The following is a 21,166-nucleotide window of genomic DNA, read 5'->3' as shown; positions in this document are numbered from 1 at the left end:
AGGGTAGTGGGTTCGATTCCTGGGATCACCCTATTGTAAAATGTACAGCGCATTCGGAAAGTATTCAGACCCCTTGACCTTTTCCACATTTTGTTACGTTACAGCCTTATTCTAAAATTTATTAAATTGTTTTTTCTCCCTCATCAATCTACAAACAATACCCCATAATGACAAAAACAGATTTTTGAATTTTTTGAAAATGTATTACAAATAAACAACTGAAATATCACATTTACATAAGTATTCAGATCCTTTACTCAGTACTTTGTTTTAGTACCTTTGGCAGTGATTACAGCCTTGAGTCTTCTTGGGTATGACGCTACAAGCTTGGCACACCTGTATTTGGGGAGTTTCTCCCATTCTTCTCTGCAGATCCTCTCAAGTTCTGTCAGGTTGGATGAGGAGCGTCGCTGCACAGTTCAATATTGGTTTCATCAGACCAGAGAATCTTGTTTCTCATGGTCAGAGTCTTTAGGTACCTTTTGGCAAACTCTAAGCGGCCTGTCATGTGCCTTTTACTGAGGAGTGGCTTCCGTCTGGCCACTCTACCATAAAGGCCTGATTGGTGGAGTGCTGCAGAGATGGTTGTCCTTCTGGAAGGTTCTCCCATTTCCACAGAGGAACTCTGGAGCTTGGGTTCTTGGTCACCTCCCTGACCATCGGGTTCTTGGTCACCTCCCTGACTAAGGCCCTTCTCCACCGATTGCTCAGTTTGGCCGGGCGGCCAGCTCTAGGAAGAGTCTTGGTGGTTCCAAACTTCTTCCATTTAAGAATGATGGAGGCCACTGTGTTCTTGGGGACCTTCAATGCTGCAGACATTTTTTGGTACCCTTCTCCAGATCTGTGCCTCGACACAATCCTTCGACCTCAAGGCTTGGTTTTTGCTCTGACATGCACTGTCAACTGTGGGAACTAATATTGCCTTTCCAAATCATGTTCAATCAATTGGATTTACCACAGGTGGACTCCAATCAAGTTGTAGAAACATCAAGGATGATCAATGGAAACAAGATGCACCTGAGCTCAATTTCAAGTTTCATAGCAAAGGGTCTGAATACTTGTGTAAATAAGTATTCAGACCCTTTGCAAAAATTTATAAAAAAGTTTTTGCTTTGTCATTATGGGGTATTGTGTGTAGATTGAGGAAAATGTTTTATTTAATCAATTTTAGAATAAGGCTGTTAAGTAAAAAAATAAATTTGAAAAAAGTCAAGGGGTCTGAATACTTTCCGCATGCACGCATGACTAAGTCACTTTGGATAAAAGCGTCTGCTAAATGGCATGTATTATTATATTACAACAGTTGCTTCTAGCCCCATGAACAGCCCACTTTACAATCCATTATCTAACAGAGACTACTGTGTGTGTGTGTACAAAGGGTTTGTATTTTTGTGTGCACAGTTCGCGTGTGTGTGCACAGTTGTGTGAGTGTATGTGCGCAGTGTGTGTGTGTGTGTGTGTCTGTACAGGGTGTCCCTGAGGCTGTGTAACAGACATGGGATCATGATGTTATCTCCCGGAGAGACCTGTCCCAAAACATGAGCCTGATGGCTTGTTATATAGAAACTACTAAAAACACACACACACACACACACACACACACACACACACACACAGCGTAGTTAACTTCTCTTAATGCATTTCCTCTATTTGATAAAATACTGAATGTTAATCTCTCTGGCTGTTTAAAATCCACTCCCACCCTTTCTGAGGCAATGCTGAAGTAACAGTGGGAAACATTCAACTGGGTTTATGCAACACTGAACTTTCAATGTTTTTTTCAGTGTCTAAATATGTAAAAGCCAGTCAGTTCTAGATTCTTTCCAGTGCTGAAAGAACCAACAACTATCTAGTATTGACTCATTTAGACACTGGCTCTACCCTCCTGGCTCTACCCTCCTGGCTCTACCCTCCTGGCTCTACCCTCCTGGCTCTACCCTCCTGGCTCTACCCTCCTGGCCCGACCCTCCTGGCTCTACCCTCCTGGCTCTACCCTCCTGCCTCTACCCTCCTGCCTCTACCCTCCTGCCTCTACCCTCCTGCCTCTACCCTCCTGCCTCTACCCTCCTGCCTCTACCCTCCTGCCTCTACCCTCCTGCCTCTACCCTCCTGGCCCAACCCTCCTGGCTCTACCCTCCTGACTTTACCCTCCTGGCCCGACCCTCCTGGCTCTACCCTCCTGGCTCTACCCTCCTGGCTCTACCCTCCTGGCCCGACCCTCCTGGCTCTACCCTCCTGGCTCTACCCTCCTGGCTCTACCCTCCTGGCTCTACCCTCCTGGCCCGACCCTCCTGGCTCTACCCTCCTGGCTCTACCCTCCTGGCTCTACCCTCCTGGCTCTACCCTCCTGGCTCTACCCTCCTGGCTCTACCCTCCTGGCTCTACCCTCCTGGCTCTACCCTCCTGGCCCGACCCTCCTGGCTCTACCCTCCTGGCTCTACCCTCCTGGCTCTACCCTCCTGGCTCTACCCTCCTGGCTCTACTCTTTCTGTTTCTGTCTGGAACGTGACTATGACCTCATCTGCCTTTTGGTTGTGTAGTAGTAGGTTGTAACCTGTTTTAACTAGGGGGATGTTGAATCATACAGTATGTCCATATAGTATCAGTATAGGTACGTGTTATTGCTGCTATTACTGGATTTACGTTTTCTTTGTTTAAATGACGGAATCATCCTGGTCTATCTTGATCCCTCCAGTGCCAGGATTGGCAATATTGGGGGCGGAGGGGGGGGGGGATGTCATCCGTCAGCTGACCTCTGAACCCCTTCCCCCTCTCCAGTCATCCAATCAACCGGTCCTAATCCCGTACAACGGGGCCCATCTGGAACGTATTACATTCTGTAATCCCATACAGTGATGTAATCCCAAAACAGCCATGTATCCTCTCTAGTCTAGCACTACAGGACAATATAACACTACTGACAGCAGAACAGCCATGTTTGCTCTTTAGACTACAGGACAATATAACACTACTGACAGCAGAACAGCCATGTTTGCTCTTTAGACTACAGGACAATATAACACTACTGACAGCAGAACAGCCATGTTTGCTCTTTAGACTACAGGACAATATAACACTACTGACAGCAGAACAGCCATGTTTGCTCTTTAGACTACAGGACAATATAACACTACTGTACCTGACCTAATTGACAGCAGACACAGAGGAGGCTCAGTCAGAGAGGTCGGGGAATCCCTTCATACAGTGTGTCAGGTCCACTGTTTAATGTTATGGTGAGTATAACGTTGTAATCATTATGGTATGGTAATGCCAAAGAAAAATATACATATTCAGAATGGACTTTCTATTCTATTCTCCTCTGAACTTTAGGGGCAACTTCACCCGGAGTGCTGGTATATGGACCATGTGAAAGGCCCCAGGCTCCAGGAGTGCCGGTGAAAGGCTCCAGGAGTGCCGGTGAAAGGCCCCAGGCTCCAGGAGTGCCGGTGAAAGGCCCCAGGCTCCAGGAGTGCCGGTGAAAGGCCCCAGGCTCCAGGCGTGCCGGTGAAAGGCCCCAGGCTCCAGGCGTGCCGGTGAAAGGCCCCAGGCTCCAGGAGTGCCGGTGAAAGGCCTCAGGCGTGCCGGTGAAAGGCCTCAGGCGTGCCGGTGAAAGGCCCCAGGCTCCAGGAGTGCCGGTGAAAGGCTCCAGGCTCCAGGAGTGCCGGTGAATGCTCTCGGTAGCTGATGTGAGCAAGTCCTTAAAACAGGTCAACATTCACAAAGCCGCGGGGCCAGATGGATTACCAGGATGTGTACTCAAAGCATAAGTGGAACAACTGGCAAGAGTCTTCATGGACATTTTCAACTACTCCCTGACAGAGTCTGTACCTACATGTTTCAAGCAGACCACCAGTCCCTATGCCCAAGGAAGTGAAGGTAACCTGCCTAAATGATTACCGCCCCGTAGCACTCACGTCGGTAACCATGAAGTGCTTTGAAAGGCTGGTCATGGCTCACATCAACAGCATCATCCCGGATACCCTAGACCCACGCCAATTCGCATACCGCCCCAACAGATCCACAGATGACGCAATCTCAATCGCACTCCACACTGCGCTTTCCCACCTGGACAAAAGGAACACCTATGTGAGAATGCTGTTCATGGACTACAGCTCAGCGTTCAACACCATAGTGACCACAAAGCACATCACTAAGCTAAGGACCCTGGGACTAAACATCTCCCCCTGCAACTGGATCCTGGACTTCCTGACAGGCCGCCCCCCAGGTGATAAGGGTAGGCAACAACACGTCTGCTACGCTAATCCTCAACACTGGGGCCCCTCAGGGGTGCGTGCTTAGTCCCCACCTGTACTCCCTGTTCACCTACGACTGTGTGGCCAAACTTGACTCCAACACCATCATTAAGTTTGCTGACGACACAACAGTGGTAGGCCTGATCACTGACAATGATGAGACAGCCTATAGGGAGGAGGTCAGAGACCTGGCAGTGTGGTGCCAGGACAACAACCTCTCCCTCAATGTGAGCAAGATAAAGGAGCTGATCGTGGACTACAGGAAAAGGCAGGCCGAACAGGCGCCATTAACATTGACGGGGCTGTAGTGGAGCGGGTCGAGAGTTTCAAGTTCCTTGGTGTCCACATCACCAATGAACTATCATGGTCCGAACACACCAAGACAGTCGTGAAGAGGGCACGACAACACCTTTTCCCCCTCAGGAGACTGAAAAGATTTGGTATGGGTCCCCAGATCCTCAAAAAGTTCTACAGCTGCACCATCAAAAGCATCCTGACTGGTTGCATCATCGCCTGGTATGGCAACTGCTCGGCATCTGACCGTAAGGCGCTACAGAGGGTAGTGCGTACGGACCAATACATCACTGGGGCCAAGCTTCCTGCCATCCAGGACCTATATACAAGGCGGTGTCAGAGACTCCAGTCACCCAAGTCATAGACTATTTTCTCTGCTAGCGGTACCGGAGCGCCAAGTCTAGGACCAAAAGGCTCCTTAACAGCTTCTACCCCAAGCCAGAAGACTGCTGAAGAATTAATCAAATGACCACCTGGGCTATTTACATTGACCCCCCCCCCCCTTTGTTTTTACACTGCTGCTACCCGCTGTCTATTACAGTGGGGGAAAAAAGTATTTAGTCAGCCACCAATTGTGCAAGTTCTCCCACTTAAAAAGATGAGAGAGGCCTGTAATGTTCATCATAGGTACACGTCAACTATGACATACAAAATGAGAAAAGAAACTCCAGAAAATCACATTGCAGGATTTTAGCAAATTATGGTGGAAAATAAGTATTTGGTCAAAAACAAAAGTTTCTCAATACTTTGTCATTGCCAACAAAAGGTATATAACACAGGTCAAACGTTTTCTGTAAGTCTTCACAAGGTTTTCACACACTGTTGCTGGTATTTTGGCCCATTCCTCCATGCAGATCACCTCTAGAGCAGTGATGTTTTGGGGCTGTCGCTGGGCAACACAGACTTTCAACTCCCTCCAAAGATTTTCTATGGGGTTGAGATCTGGAGACTGGCTAGGTCACTCCAGGACCTTGAAATGCTTCTTACGAAGCCACTCCTTCATTGCCCGGGCGGTGTGTTTGCGATCATTGTCATGCTGAAAGACACAGCCAGGTTTCATCTTCAATGCCCTTGCTGATGGAAGGAGGTTTTCACTCAAAATCTCACGATACATGGCCCCATTCATTCTTTCCTTTACACGGATCAGTCGTCCTGGTCCCTTTGCAGAAAAACAGCCCCAAAGCATGATGTTTCCACCCCCATGCTTCACAGTAGGTATGGTGTTCTTTGGATGCAACTCTGCATTCTTTGTCCTCCAAACACGACAGTTGAGTTTTTACCAAAAAGTTCTATTTTGGTTACATCTGACCATATGACATTCTCCCAATCCTCTTCTGGATCATCCAAATGCACTCTAGCAAACTTCAGACAGGCCTGGACATGTACTGGCTTAAGCAGGGGGACACGTCTGGCACTGCAGGATTTGAGTCCCTGGCGGCGTAGTGTGTTACTGATGGTAGGCTTTGTTACTTTGGTCCCAGCTCTCTGCAGGTCATTCACTAGGTCCCCCCGTGTGGTTCTGGGATTTTTGCTCACCGTTCTTGTGATCATTTTGACCCCACGGGGTGAGATCTTGCGTGGAGCCCCAGATCGAGGGAGATTATCAGTGGTCTTATATGTCTTCCGTTTCCTAATAATTGCTCCCACAGTTGATTTCTTCAAACCAAGCTGCTTACCTATTGCAGATTCAGTCTTCCCAGCCTGGTGCAGGTCTACAATTTTGTTTCTGGTGTCCTTTGACAGCTCTTTGGTCTTGGCCATAGTGGAGTTTGGAGTGTGACTGTTTGAGGTTGTGGACAGGTGTCTTTTATACTGATAACAAGTTCAAACAGGTGCCATTAATTCAGGTAACGAGTGGAGGACAGAGGAGCCTCTTAAAGAAGAAGTTACAGGTCTGTGAGAGCCAGAAATCTTGCTTGTTTGTAGGTGACCAAATACTTATTTTCCACCATAATTTGCAAATAAATTCATTAAAAATCCTACAATGTGATTTTCTGGATTTTATTTTCTCAATTTGTCTGTCATCGTTGATGTGTACCTATGATGAAAATTACAGGCCTCTCTCATCTTTTTAAGTGGGAGAACTTGCACAATTGGTGGCTGACTAAATACTTTTTTCCCCCCACTGTATCTATGTATAGTCACTTTACCCCTACCTACATGTACAAATTACCTCAACTAACCTGTACCCCCGCACATTGACTCGGTACCGGTACCCCCTGTATATAGCCTCGTTATTGTTATTTTATTGTGTTACTTTTGATTCTTTTTTACTTTAGTTTATTTGGCAAATATTTTCTTAACTCTTTCTTGAACTGCATTGTTGGTTAAGGGCTTGTAGGTAAGGTCTACACCTGTTGTATTCGGAGCATGTGACAAATAAAGTTTGATTTGATTTGAAAGACCCCAGGCTCCAGGAAAGCCGGTGAAAGTCCCCAGGCTCAGGCAGCGCAGCAGTGTATACTGTATTGATAGTTCTTGATGGAGCAGTGGGACAGAAAAGCTCCTATGTGGAGCTCCTTCCCTCTCCCTGTGTGCTAAAGGCAATGTGTCAATACTCACCAGGCATGTGATGGGATGTGTTGTGGTGCTCTGGGCTGAAGCTGTGCTGCCTGGAGGGAGTCAAACAGCTCATTCCAAAACACACAAAGCAGGACTCTGTAGGGAGTGGCTCTAAACAGGAGCTAGCTAATTGTGGATTGCCTATAGGAGGCAGTGTGGGGAGAGCTATCTTGCTAGCAGAGTCAGAGGGAGGGAGGTAGGGAGAAATAAAGAGGGTGAATGAAAAGAGAGAGAAGAAAAAGAGCGAGGAGGAGAGGAAGAGGTGGTGTTGCTTGTGGGGTTTCCATGTTCCTGTGTACCCCCCCCCCCCCCCCCCCCCCGAAATAAGCTGCTTAACGTTTTTTGGTTTGGTTTTTTTAATCCGGCCTAAGCACTTGGCCTGCGTCCCAACTGACACATTATTCCCAACTGTCACCCTAGTTCAAAAGTAGCACACTACATAGGGAACATGGTGCCATTTGGGACGCAACCTTGGTCTTTTGAACGCAGAGACAGGAGCCCTGGCAAATCCCCAGAGGGTCTGTGGTCAAAACAACCAATAAACACAGTTGGAGTGGACCTCTGTTGTCCAATCAGATGTTCCCCCTCTGCCTTCTCCCTGGTGATGGCTCAGCAGGTCGTAAAGAACATACAATGCGTTTCCCTGTCAGAGAGTTTAACCACTGCGCTGCACAACCAGACTCAAACCTCTGTAAGGCATAAAGTACATTCACAGATAATACTCTGTCTGTATCGTCATACTGTTTGATGTTTTGATATAAAATCTTAATATGTACAGTACCAGTCAAAAGTTTGGACACACCTACTCATTCAAGGGTTTTTCTTTATTTTTTTACTATTTTCTACATTGTAAAATGATAGTGAAGACATCAAAACTATGAAATAACACATATGGAGTCATGTAGTAACCAAAAAAGTGTTAAACCATTTTTTAAATTTTTATATTTGAGATTCTTCAAATATCCACCCTTTGCCTTCATGACAGCTTTGCACACTCTTGGCATTCTCTCTACCAGCTTCACCTGGAATGCTTTTCCAACAGTCTTGAAGGAGTTCCCACATATGCACTTCTTGGCTGCTTTTCCTTCACTCTGCGGTCCGACTCATCCCAAACCATCTCAATTGGGTTGACGTCATGGGATTGTGGAGGCCAGCTCATCTGATGCAGTACTCCATCACACTCCTTCTTGGTCAAATAGCCCTTACACAGCCTGGAGATGTGTTGGGTCATTGTCCTGTTGAAAGACAAATGATAGTCCCACCAGATGGGATGGCGTATCGCTGCAGAATGCTGTGGTAGCCATGCTGGTTCAGTGTGCCTTGAATTCTAAATAAATCACTGACAGTGTCACCAGCAAAGCACCCCCACACCATCACACCTCCTCCTCGTCTCACAAAGACACGGCGGTTGGAACCAAACATCAGAAATGTGGACTTGTCAGACCAAAGGACACGTTTCCACCGGTCTAATGTCCATTGCTCGTGTTTCTTGGCCCAAGCAAGTCTCTTCTTCTTATTGGTGTCCTTTAGTAGTGGTTTCTTTGCAGCAATTCGACCATGAAGGCCTGATTCACGCAGTCTCCTTTGAACAGTTGATGTTGAGATGTGTCTGTTACTTGAACTCTGAAGCATTTATTTGGGCTGCAATTTCTGAGGCTGGTAACTCTAATGAACTTATCCTCTGCAGCAGAGGTAACTCTGGGTCTTCCATTCCTGTGGCGGTCCTCATGAGAGCCAGTTTAATCATAGCGCTTGATGGTTTTTGCCACTGCACTTGAAGAAACTTTAAAAGTTTTCCATATTGACTGACCTTCATGTCTTAAAGTAATGATGGACTGTTGTTTCTCTTTGCTTATTTGAGCTGTTCTTGCCATAATATGGACTTGGTCTTTTACCAAATAGGGCTATCTTCTGTATACTACCCCTACCTTGTCACAACACAACTGATTGGCTCAAACGCATTAAGAAGGAAAGAAATTCCACAAATTAACGTTTTACAAGGCACACCTGTTATTTGAAATGCATGCCAGGTGACTATCTCATGAAGCTGGTTGAGAGAATGCCAAGAGTGTGCAAAGCTGTCATCAAGGCAAAGGGTGGCTATTTGAAGAATCTCAAATATAACATATTTTGATTTGTTTAACATATTTTTTGGTTACTACATGTTATTTCATAGTTTTGATGTCTTCACTATTATTCTACAATGTAAAAAATAAAGAAAAACCCTTAAATGAGTAGGTGTGTCCAAACTTTTGACTGGTACTGTATAAAAGTTCAAACAAGAAAATGCTCTGTCAATATGTACAGTAAGGGACACGCAGTAGGTTTCTACCAGACTCAAACCTTTCTGTATGCATATAGTACATCAATAGAAGTGTTCTGTGTCAATATGCAACAGTATGAAAGCAAATGCACCATGTGGTTTTACGTCATCAGGTTTTTGATGTTGTGAATGCCAATGGTGAAGAAAAAAAAACACCCATCGATTTTTCTCTTCTGTTTTGTTGTTTCCAAGGCAGGCCTCGTTGCTGGAAAACCACCAATCCCTTTTCCTAGCGAACATCACTCATCATATGCACTTTACAGTTTAATGACTTCCAAAGATTTACAGTAGTAAGATTTAGATTCCGGATACTAGTTTGATGATAAACAACGTTGCTGGTGGGTCTTGTCTGGTCTGTCACACACACTATTAGCTTGATGAGTCATATGAGGACATGCTGGTGGTGTGACACATGGTCAGATTACCTACGTGTTAAGTTTACATACAGGTTACATTTACGTACGTGTCAAATTGACGTACGTGCTAAGATTACGTACGTGCTAAGATTACGTACAGTTGAAGTCGGAAGGTTACATACACCTTAGCCAAATACATTTAAACTCAGTTTTTCACAATTCCTGACATTTAATCCTAGTAAATATTCCCTGTCTTAGGTCAGTTAGGATCACCACTTTATTTTAAGAATGTGAAATGTCAGAATAATAGTAGAGAGAATGATTTATTTCAGCTTTTATTTCTTTCTTCACATTCCCAGTGGGTCAGAAGTTTACACACACTCAATTAGTATTTGGTAGCATTGCCTTTAAATTGTTTAACTTGGGTCAAACGTTTTGGGTAGCCTTCCACAAGTTTCCCACAATAAGTTGGGTGAATTTTGGCCCATTCCTCCTGACAGAGCTGGTGTAACTGAGTCAGGTTTGTAGGCCTCCTTGCTCGCACACGCTTTTTCAATTCTGGCCACAAATTTTCTATAGGATTGAGATCAGGGCTTTGTGATGGCCACTCCAATACTTTGACTTTGTTGTCCTTAAGCCATTTTGCTACAACATTGGAAGTATGCTTGGGGTCATTGTCCATTTGGAAGACCCATTTGCGACCAAGCGTTAACTTCCTGACTGATGTCTTGAGATGTTGCTTCAATATATCCACATAATTTTCCTTCCTCATGATGCCGTCTATTTTGTGAAGTGCACCAGTCCCTCCTGCAGCAAAGCACCCCCACAGCATGATGCTGCCACCCCCGTGCTTCACGGTTGGGATGGTGTTCTTCGGCTTGCAAGCATCCCCCTTTTTCCTCCAAACATAACGATAGTCATTGGTCTGATGAAACTGAGGACATTTCTCCAAAAAGTCAGATCTTTGTCCCCATGTGCAGTTGCAAACCGTAGTCTGGCTTTTTTATGGCGGTTGTGGAGCAGTGGCTTCTTCCTTGCTGAGCGGCCTTTCAGATTATGTCGATATAGGGCTCGTTTTACTGTGGATATAGATACTTTTGTACCTGTTTCCTCCAGCATCTTCACCAGGTCCTTTGCTGTTGTTCTGGGATTGATTTGCACTTTTCGCACCAAAGTACGTTCATCTCTAGGAGACAGAACGCGTCTCCTTCCTGAGCGGTATGACGGCTGCGTGGTCCCATGGTATTTATACTTGCGTACTATTGTTTTTACAGATGAACGTGGTACCTTCAGGCGTTTGGAAATTGCTCCCAAGGATGAACCAGACTTGTGGAGGTCTACAAAACATTTTTCTGAGGTCTTGGCTGATTTCTTTTGATTTTCCCATAATGTCAAGCAAAGAGGCACTGAGTTTGAAGGTAGGCCTTGAAATACATCCACAGGTACACCTCCAATTGACTCAAATGATGTCAATTAGCCTATCAGAAGCTTCTAAAGACATGACATAATTTTCTGGAATTTTCCAAGCTGTTTAAAGGCACATTCAACTTAGTGTTTGTAAACTTCTGACCCACTGGAATTGTGATACAGTGAATTATAAGTGAAATAATCTGTCTGTAAACAATTGTTGGAAAGATTACTTGTGTCATGCACAAAGTAGATGTCCTAACCGACTTGCCAAAACGATAGTTTGTTAACCAAAAATTTGTGGAGTGGTAGGAAAAACGAGTTTTTAATGACTCCAACCTAAGTGTATGTAAACTTCCGACTTCAACTGTATGTGCTAAGATTCCGTGGGCAGCCGAGGACGTGTTAGACTGTTTGGGTTCATCCACCCAAGCCAGGAGACCACACAGAGTAACTTATTCATACTGTCAAACACACCACTCACTTCCTAAGGGAAATATACACTCACCGTCCAGTTTATTAGGTACACCCAGCTAGTACCGGGTCAGACCCCTCTTTGCCTCCAGAACAGCCTGAATTCGTCTCTTTGTGGATTGCCTATTATTCTTGCCATTCTCCTTCGACCAATCAACCAATCCTTCTCATCAACGAGCTGTTTTCGCCCACAGGACTGCTGCTGACTGGATGTGTTCTTGTTTGTCGCACCATTCTCGGGAAACTCTAGACACTGTAGTGCGTGAAAAGCCCAGGAGGGTGGCCGTTTCTGAGATACTGGATGCGGCGCGCTTGGCACCGACAATCAAACCACGCTCAAAGTCACTTAGGTCACTCGTTTTTCCCTTTTCTAGTAACCGAATGCCTCGATGCCTGTCTGCTTTATATAGCAAGCCACGGCCACGTGACTCACTGTCTGTAGGAGCGATCCGTTTTCACGAACGGGTGGTATACCTAATAAACTGTCCGGTGAGTGTATACTACCAAGGGTACGAGAGGTGAGAGATCGTGAGTCACTCATGTAGGACAGTGGAACGGAAATCTATTTGTTACACGGCAAAACTCATTCCTACTTGGTTTAATAAAAAATGATTTCCCCCCTAAACTTCCATTGTCCTCCAAAAGAAGTTGAATGCCTCTAACAAACACCCCTTCCTATCCTCCTCCACCCCTTCCTATCCTCCTCCACCCCTTCCTATCCTCCTCCACCCCTGAGTGGGCGGTGAAGGGATGAAGGGATGACAGATGGATGGATGAAGGTGGGAGACGGTGGGCTAGACGTACCTCTGCAGAGATGCGTCGGTTGCCCCTGTTCCTCAGACACACCCCTGTGGGGGACTGAACCTCGTCTGAGCTCGTCCCTGATGCCTGGTCACTCTCTCCGTCAGAGCCCATCTTCATATTCTCATGGACGATGTCTAAGAGAGAGGGAGAGAGATGAGAGATAGGAGAGGAGAGAGAGATGAGCCATTTTTACAGGATGAGGTCAATATGGCAAAAAATGCACGCCCTGACAAGGACGACTGTATAATCAGTACTTGATAAGAGCAGGGGCCCCATAAACGTATGAGTGAATGTTATTCTTTCCATCAACTCAACGTCATCCACTGCTGCTGCTGCTGGGAACTATAGCAGCAACCACTCCCTGGTCAGTTTCCACTGTCCTACCTGCTCTCCTGGCTCAACTGACACTCTGTGTGTGTGTGTGTGTGTGTGTCCATGCCTGTGTGTGTGTGTGTCCATGCCTGTGTGTGTGTGTTGTCTCACCGAGGCGGCTGCCGTTGCGTTGCATGGCCACCAGAGACCCTAGCCCTCCTCCTCCTATGACACTCTGGGGTCTCCGTAGTGGGGGCTTCTTGAAGGAACTAGTGTACTGGTGCAGGAAGGAGTGAACACTGTGGGCCGAGGGTGGAAGACCGTGACCGTTATGCACCATGGTCCCTGGGGGGGGTAGGAAGAGAGAACTGTGTGAATCATCAATACAGGACTACCTTAACCTGTATTGTTTAGCATAGACGGAACCAGGAGGTTTCCCCGAACCAAGTAACCTGACCAGGGAAAACCCAAGGCCTAAAACTAGGCATATTGTCAGGATATGCAAGGTCTTTAGGTATTATTAGGCCTTGTGTCTGGACAGATAAAGATAAGAATACATGAATACAGAGAGAGAGAGGGATATAGAGAACATTAACAATAGGATTAAGATCAAAGATGGAGGAAGAACATTAAATCAGAGAGAAAACACAGTCTGTCAAAACAACAGATGACCAAACACACTCCCTCCTACACCGTTACTTGATAACACACACACACACACACACACACCACATCTCTTATTCCACTACTACTGCTGTGTTGTAGTGTTATATAAAATCAGATCAAGACTATGATATTAGGACTCCTCCCCATCACACCATCTCTCCTCATCTATCTGACCACTCCGTTCGGTCTCCTCAACTTCTATTGGAACACGCAGCAGACTGCCACAACACAATCCCCTCCGCACAGAACACACAGGCACAAGCACGTCAATCATCCTCCTCCACACAACTTCATTATCACACACACCTAATCTGTCCCTAATCATGAGCAGGGAACAGTCAGGGCAGATCTGGAGTTAAAAGCTCTTTAAAAGCCCAGAAAAAAAACATGGGATGAGATGATTGAGTGAATAGCAACATCCTCTGTTGGAGAAAAGGAGAGGGGAGCTGGCTAAAAGGAGAGAAGAAGAGAGGGAAGGAGGGAAGAGAGGGAAGGAGAGGGGAGCTGGGTTAAAGGAGAGAAGAAGAGAGGGAAGGAGAGAAGAGAGGGAAGGAGAGAAGAGAGGGAAGCTGGGTTAAAGGAGAGAAGAGAGGGAAGGAGAGGGAAGCTGGGTTAAAGGAGAGAAGAGAGGGAAGCTGGGTTAAAGGAGCGAAGAGAGGGAAGGAGAGGGAAGCTGGGTTAAAGGAGAGAAGAAGAGAGGGAAGGAGAGAAGAGAGGGAAGGAGAGAAGAGAGGGAAGCTGGGTTAAAGGAGCGAAGAGAGGGAAGGAGAGGGAAGCTGGGTTAAAGGAGAGAAGAAGAGAGGGAAGGAGAGAAGAGAGGGAAGCTGGGTTAAAGGAGCGAAGAGAGGGAAGGAGAGGGAAGCTGGGTTAAAGGAGAGAAGAGAGGGAAGGAGAGAGAGAGAAGCTGGGTTAAAGGAGAGAAGAGAGGGGAGCTGTTGAAGAAAAGTAGAGGGGAGCTGGGAAGCTGGGGAAAACATTGATAAAGCCTGGTGATGTAAAGAGCGAGCGAGAGAGACAGAGAACAGAGAAGGAGGAGAGAAATGTGCTTCAAGATGCTCAGCTGCTTTCACAGAGTCCTCTAAGTCACTGTGGCAATGTCATGGAAACTCTAGAACGTTCGAGACCCTGAGAAGCCAGCACCATAGCAACACCATGGCAGCCAACGACAACACCAGACACCAGACTATCCCTGGAAGGCTTAATATCAGCTGAGAGATCATTAACTAGCTATGTCACACTATCTTTGTTTTGACGCCTCACAGGCTACATACAACCGTCTAGCCCCTAACTTGGAGGAATAATAATGAGTAGTGAGTGGTATCATAGTAGTGAGTAGTATCATAGTAGTGAGTAGTATCAAACAGAAACAGTGACTCACGTTACATCCACATAACCACACATTCATTCATCCATTCACACACTCTGTCCATCACAAACACACACCACCCCTCACCGCTGTCCTTGATGCCATTCTCCTCTGTAGTCATCTGTTCAGCCAGTTCAGACAGAGACTCATCGATGGTCTGACTCCCTCGCAGAGTCTGGGACAGCCTCCTCCTAAACTTCTTCATCTTCTCCATGGAGCTCTCTGGCAGGGGAGGTCTGGGGAGAGGAGAGAGGAGGGAACAGTCAGTAACGTCTGGGGAGAGAAGAGAGGGGACAGTCAGTAAGGTCTGGGGTGAGGAGAGGAGGGGACAATCAGTAAGGTCTGGGGAGAGGAGAGGAGGGGACAATCAGTAAGGTCTGGGGAGAGGAGAGGAGGGGACAGTCAGTAAGGTCTGGGGAGAGGAGAGGAGGGGACAGTCAGTAAGGTCTGGGGAGAGGAGAGGAGGAGAGGGGAGGGGACAGTCAGTAAGGTCTGGGGAGAGGAGAGAGGAGGGGACAGTCAGTAAGGTCTGGGGAGAGAGGAGGGGACAGTCAGTAAGGTCTGGGGAGAGGAGAGTAGGGGACAGTCAGTAAGGTCTGGGGAGACGAGAGGAGGGGACAGTCAGTAAGGTCTGGGGAGAGGAGAGGAGGGGACAATCAGTAAGGTCTGGGGAGAGGAGAGGAGGGGACAGTCAGTAAGGTCTGGGGAGAGGAGAGGAGGACAGGGGACAGTCAGTAAGGTCTGGGGAGAGGAGAGAGGAGGGGACAGTCAGTAAGGTCTGGGGAGAGGAGAGGAGGGGACAGTCAGTAAGGTCTGGGGAGAGGAGAGGAGGGGACAGTCAGTAAGGTCTGGGGAGAGGAGAGTAGGGGACAGTCAGTAAGGTCTGGGAAGAGGAGAGATGGGGAGGGGACAGTCAGTAAGGACTGGGGAGAGGAGAGTAGGGGACAGTCAGTAAGGTCTGGGGAGAGGAGGGGACAGTCAGTAAGGTCTGGGGAGAGGAGAGTAGGAGACAGTCAGTAAGGTCTGGGGAGAGGAGAGTAGGGGACAGTCAATAAGGTCTGGGGAGACGAGAGGAGGGGACAGTCAGTAAGGTCTGGGGAGACGAGAGGAGGGGACAGTCAGTAAGGTCTGGGAGACGAGAGGAGGGGACAGTCAGTAAGGTCTGGGGAGAGGAGAGATGGGGAGGGGACAGTCAGTAAGGTCTGGGAAGAGGAGAGTAGGAGACAGTCAGTAAGGTCTGGAGAGAGGAGAGAGGAGGGGACAGTCAGTAAGGTCTGGGGAGAGGAGAGAGGAGGGGACAGTCAGTAAGGTCTGGAGAGAGGAGAGAGGAGGGGACAGTCAGTAAGGTATGGGGAGAGGAGAGAGGAGGGGACAGTCAGTAAGGTCTGGGGAGAGGAGAGGAGGGGACAGTCAGTAATGTCTGGGGAGAGGAGAGAGGAGGGGACAGTCAGTAAGGTCTGGGGAGAGGAGAGGAGGGGACAGTCAGTAAGGTCTGGGGAGAGGAGAAGACAGTCAGTAAGGTCTGGGGAGAGGACAGTCAGTAAGGTCTGGGGAGAGGAGAGGAGGGGACAGTCAGTCATGTCTGGGGAGAGGAGAGGACCGTCAGTAATGTCTGGGGAGAGGAGAGGACCGTCAGTAAGGTCTGGGGAGAGGAGGGTAGGGGACAGTCAGTAAGGTCTGGGGAGAGGAGAGGAGGGGAGGGGACAGTCAGTAAGGTATGGGGAGAGGAGAGAGGAGGGGACAGTCAGTAAGGTCTGGGGAGAGGAGGGAGGGGACAGTCAGTAATGTCTGGGGAGAGGAGAGAGGAGGGGACAGTCAGTAAGGTCTGGGGAGAGGAGAGGAGGGGACAGTCAGTAAGGTCTGGGGAGAGGAGAAGACAGTCAGTAAGGTCTGGGGAGAGGACAGTCAGTAAGGTCTGGGGAGAGGAGAGGAGGGGACAGTCAGTAATGTCTGGGGAGAGGAGAGGACCGTCAGTAATGTCTGGGGAGAGGAGAGGACCGTCAGTAAGGTCTGGGGAGAGGAGAGTAGGGGACAGTCAGTAAGGTCTGGGGAGAGGAGAGGAGGGGAGGGGACAGTCAGTAAGGTCTGGGGAGAGGAGAGTCAGTAAGGTCTGGGGAGAGGAGAGGAGGGGACAGTCAGTAAGGTCTGGGGAGAGGAGAGGAGGGGACAGTCAGTAAGGTCTGGGGAGAGGAGCGGGAGGACAGTCAGTATGGTCTGGGGAGAGGAGAGGAGACAGTCAGTAAGGTCTGGGGAGAGGACAGTCAGTAAGGTCTGCGGAGAGGAGAGGAGGGGACAGTCAGTAAGGACTGGGGAGAGGAGGAGAGAGGAGAGGACAGTCAGTAAGGCCTGGGGAGAGGAGGAGAGAGGAGAGGACAGTCAGTAAGGTCTGGTGAGAGGAGAGGAGGAGACAGTCAGTAAGGTCTGGGGAGAGGAGAGGAGGGGACAGTCAGTAAGGTCTGGGGAGAGGAGCGGAAGGACAGTCAGTAAGGTCTGGGGAGAGGAGAGGAGGGGACAGTCAGTAAGGTCTGGGGAGAGGAGAGGAGGGGACAGTCAGTAAGGTCTGGGGAGACGAGAGGAGGGGACAGTCAGTAAGGACTGGGGAGAGGAGAGGAGGGGACAGTCAGTAAGGACTGGGGAGAGGAGGGGACAGTCAGTAAGGTCTGGAGAGAGGAGAGGAGGGGACAGTCAGTAAGGTCTGGGGAGAGGAGAGGAGGGGACAGTCAGTAAGGACTGGGGAGAGGAGGAGAGAGGAGAGGACAGTCAGTAAGGCCTGGGGAGAGGAGGAGAGAGGAGAGGACAGTCAGTAAGGTCTGGTGAGAGGAGAGGAGGAGACAGTCAGTAAGGTCTGGGGAGAGGAGAGGAGGGGACAGTCAGTAAGGTCTGGGGAGAGGAGCGGAAGGACAGTCAGTAAGGTCTGGGGAGAGGAGAGGAGGGGACAGTCAGTAAGGGGAGAGAGGAGAGGACAGTCAGTAAGGTCTGGGGAGAGGAGAGAGGAGAGGACAGTCAGTAAGGTCTGGGGAGAGGAGAAGACAGTCAGTAAGGTCTGGGGAGAGGACAGTCAGTAAGGTCTGGGGAGAGTTGAGGAGGGGACAGTCAGTAAGGTCTGGGGAGAGGAGGGGACAGTCAGTAAGGTCTGGGGAGAGGAGAGAGGAGGGGACAGTCAGTAAGGTCTGGGGAGAGAGGAGGGGACAGTCAGTAAGGTCTGGGGAGAGAGGAGGGGACAGTCAGTAAGGTCTGGGGAGAGGAGAGTAGGGGACAGTCAGTAAGGTCTGGGGAGACGAGAGGAGGGGACAGTCAGTAAGGTCTGGGGAGAGGAGAGGAGGGGACAATCAGTAAGGTCTGGGGAGAGGAGAGGAGGGGACAGTCAGTAAGGTCTGGGGAGAGGAGAGGAGGAGAGGGGACAGTCAGTAAGGTCTGGGGAGAGGAGAGAGGAGGGGACAGTCAGTAAGGTCTGGGGAGAGGAGAGGAGGGGACAGTCAGTAAGGTCTGGGGAGAGGAGAGGAGGGGACAGTCAGTAAGGTCTGGGGAGAGGAGAGTAGGGGACAGTCAGTAAGGTCTGGGAAGAGGAGAGATGGGGAGGGGACAGTCAGTAAGGACTGGGGAGAGGAGAGTAGGGGACAGTCAGTAAGGTCTGGGGAGAGGAGGGGACAGTCAGTAAGGTCTGGGGAGAGGAGAGTAGGAGACAGTCAGTAAGGTCTGGGGAGAGGAGAGTAGGGGACAGTCAATAAGGTCTGGGGAGACGAGAGGAGGGGACAGTCAGTAAGGTCTGGGGAGACGAGAGGAGGGGACAGTCAGTAAGGTCTGGGGAGACGAGAGGAGGGGACAGTCAGTAAGGACTGGGGAGAGGAGAGGAGGGGACAGTCAGTAAGGACTGGGGAGAGGAGGGGACAGTCAGTAAGGTCTGGAGAGAGGAGAGGAGGGGACAGTCAGTAAGGTCTGGGGAGAGGAGAGGAGGGGACAGTCAGTAAGGACTGGGGAGAGGAGGAGAGAGGAGAGGACAGTCAGTAAGGCCTGGGGAGAGGAGGAGAGAGGAGAGGACAGTCAGTAAGGTCTGGTGAGAGGAGAGGAGGAGACAGTCAGTAAGGTCTGGGGAGAGGAGAGGAGGGGACAGTCAGTAAGGTCTGGGGAGAGGAGCGGAAGGACAGTCAGTAAGGTCTGGGGAGAGGAGAGGAGGGGACAGTCAGTAAGGGGAGAGAGGAGAGGACAGTCAGTAAGGTCTGGGGAGAGGAGAGAGGAGAGGACAGTCAGTAAGGTCTGGGGAGAGGAGAAGACAGTCAGTAAGGTCTGGGGAGAGGACAGTCAGTAAGGTCTGGGGAGAGTTGAGGAGGGGACAGTCAGTAAGGTCTGGGGAGAGGAGGGGACAGTCAGTAAGGTCTGGGGAGAGGAGAGAGGAGGGGACAGTCAGTAAGATCTGGGGAGAGGAGAGAGGAGGGGACAGTCAGTAAGGTCTGGGGAGAGAGGAGGGGACAGTCAGTAAGGTCTGGGGAGAGGAGAGTAGGGGACAGTCAGTAAGGTCTGGGGAGAGGAGAGGAGGGGACAGTCAGTAAGGTCTGGGGAGAGGAGAGGAGGGGACAGTCAGTAAGGTCTGGGGAGAGGAGAGAGGAGGGGACAGTCAGTAAGGTCTGGGGAGAGGAGAGGAGGGGACAGTCAGTAAGGGGAGAGAGGAGAGGACAGTCAGTAAGGTCTGGGGAGAGGAGAGAGGAGAGGAAAGTCAGTAAGGTCTGGGGAGAGGAGAGAGGAGAGGACAGTCAGTAAGGTCTGGGGAGAGGAGAGGAGGGGACAGTCAGTAAGGACTGGGGAGGGGAGAGGAGGAAACAGTCAGTAAGGTCTGGGGAGAGGAGAGAGGAGAGGACAGTCAGTAAGGTCTGGGGAGAGGAGAGGAGGAAACAGTCAGTAAGGTCTGGGGAGAGGAAAGGAGGGGACAGTCAGTATGGACTGGGGAGGGGAGAGGAGGACACAGTCAATAAGGTCTGGGGAAAGGAGAGGAGGGGACAGTCAGTAAGGTCTGGGGAGAGGGGAGAGTCATCCGAGAGAAATGGATACTGTTAAATGTTCTCAGTTTATTTTATTGTGGAACATTACAGCAGAAAATAACAGATCAGTGAAGAAAAGCTACTGAGGACACACCCTGAAATAAAGAAGGCTGATAAAGACTGATAATGCTGTACATACGGTGGGGAGTTCTTCCTGACCTACGTGGGGAGTTCTTCCTGACCTACGGTGGGGAGTTCTTCCTGACCTACGTGGGGAGTTCTTCCTGACCTACGTGGGGAGTTCTTCCTGACCTACGGTGGGGAGTTCTTCCTGACCTTCAAATGTATGTTTTTGCGCGATACAGTAATCCCTCGTTTATCGCGGGGGTTACGTTCCGAAAATGACCCGCGATAAGTGAAATCCGCGAAATAGAAAACTTTTTTTTTTTACAATTAGCAACTATTACATGTATACAAATACAGTGACTCACGTGTAGGCCGTTTCACTGCTCTTCAGACTGGGCCGCTGCATCCTGACTGCGCTCTGCAGTGTTCTCTTCTTCTGAAGCCCGCGGTGCAGGTGTGTTTGTTCGGGAGAAGAACATAGTGATAGGCAGCTGTTGTCGCTCTTTTTTCTTCTTTGCAAAAAGATCCTTGTACACCGACATGCCACCATCGATTACGTTGGAGAACTGTAATGAACGGCTCATCAAAGGGTCCCATTCCTCAGCTACTCGCTTAAGTTCAGTGGCCATTCGCACCATGGTTGCTAAGCGACCAAGCGTTAGTCCTTCCTCCTCATCTCTCGTGTCCTCTTCTCCCTCTTCTCTTTCATCGTCGCTTTGTGGCTTTGTCATTTACCTTCCCTTAGCATGTCCAGAAGTTTAACTTTATCTGAGATAGGTAGCATCTTCCGCCGTTTGGGCCCATCCGCAGGTGCTTTTGTCGGTCCAGGCCGTTTCGTCGACATTATGGGTTTAGGAGATGTTCGAAATTACAAGATAATTTGGCCAACTTAATGTAAATTTGCCAAGCTGTTTTATGTACGTACACATAACTGCACGAGACGACAAAATGATAGCACAATTCGTAGCATGTTTTGATACAAGAAGCGGGAGTGAGTTTTTAGCGAATCAGAATGCAGAGCACAATGCACCAAAAAAAAAAAAATGCATTATGAAAATCCGCGAAATAGCGAATCCGCGATAAGTGAACCGCGAAGTGGCGAGGGATCACTGTATTCCAAATGTCTGTATCGCAAGAATCAAGGTTTTGTTGTGCGTTTATGTCCTCTTGTACTCAATGTTGTATTTTTGGTCTCGTCTCCTTCGTTTCCCCATTTACACCAGAGATCTGTATATAATGACGAGATGCAC

At 48.8% G+C, this 21,166-nt stretch overlaps 1 protein-coding gene across 1 annotated transcript in view; it reads right to left on the bottom strand.

Moving 5' to 3' along the window:
- Positions 1–3,304: 3,304 nt before the first annotated feature.
- Positions 3,305–21,166, bottom strand: part of LOC311115649 (cyclin-dependent kinase 17-like) — a gene marked incomplete at its 3' end in the record, with an annotated part of 46,530 nt that continues 28,668 nt past the window's right edge. The window contains exons 2-5 of the mRNA XM_084190809.1: positions 14,905–15,053; positions 12,957–13,130; positions 12,474–12,607; positions 3,305–3,697 (exon numbers count right to left, since the gene is read on the bottom strand). Of these exons, the coding sequence (XP_084046935.1) occupies positions 3,305–3,697; positions 12,474–12,607; positions 12,957–13,130; positions 14,905–15,031 (828 nt within the window). The 5' untranslated portion in view covers positions 15,032–15,053. The remainder of the gene's footprint in view (positions 3,698–12,473; positions 12,608–12,956; positions 13,131–14,904; positions 15,054–21,166) is intronic.

The sequence above is a fragment of the Coregonus lavaretus genome, assembly GCF_964263955.1.
Source record: "Coregonus lavaretus genome assembly, contig: HAP1_SCAFFOLD_1293, whole genome shotgun sequence".
NCBI classification, from domain to species: domain Eukaryota; kingdom Metazoa; phylum Chordata; class Actinopteri; order Salmoniformes; family Salmonidae; genus Coregonus; species Coregonus lavaretus.
Note: the sequence above shows the minus strand (reverse complement) of the source record. Positions and strands in the feature narration are given on the sequence as shown.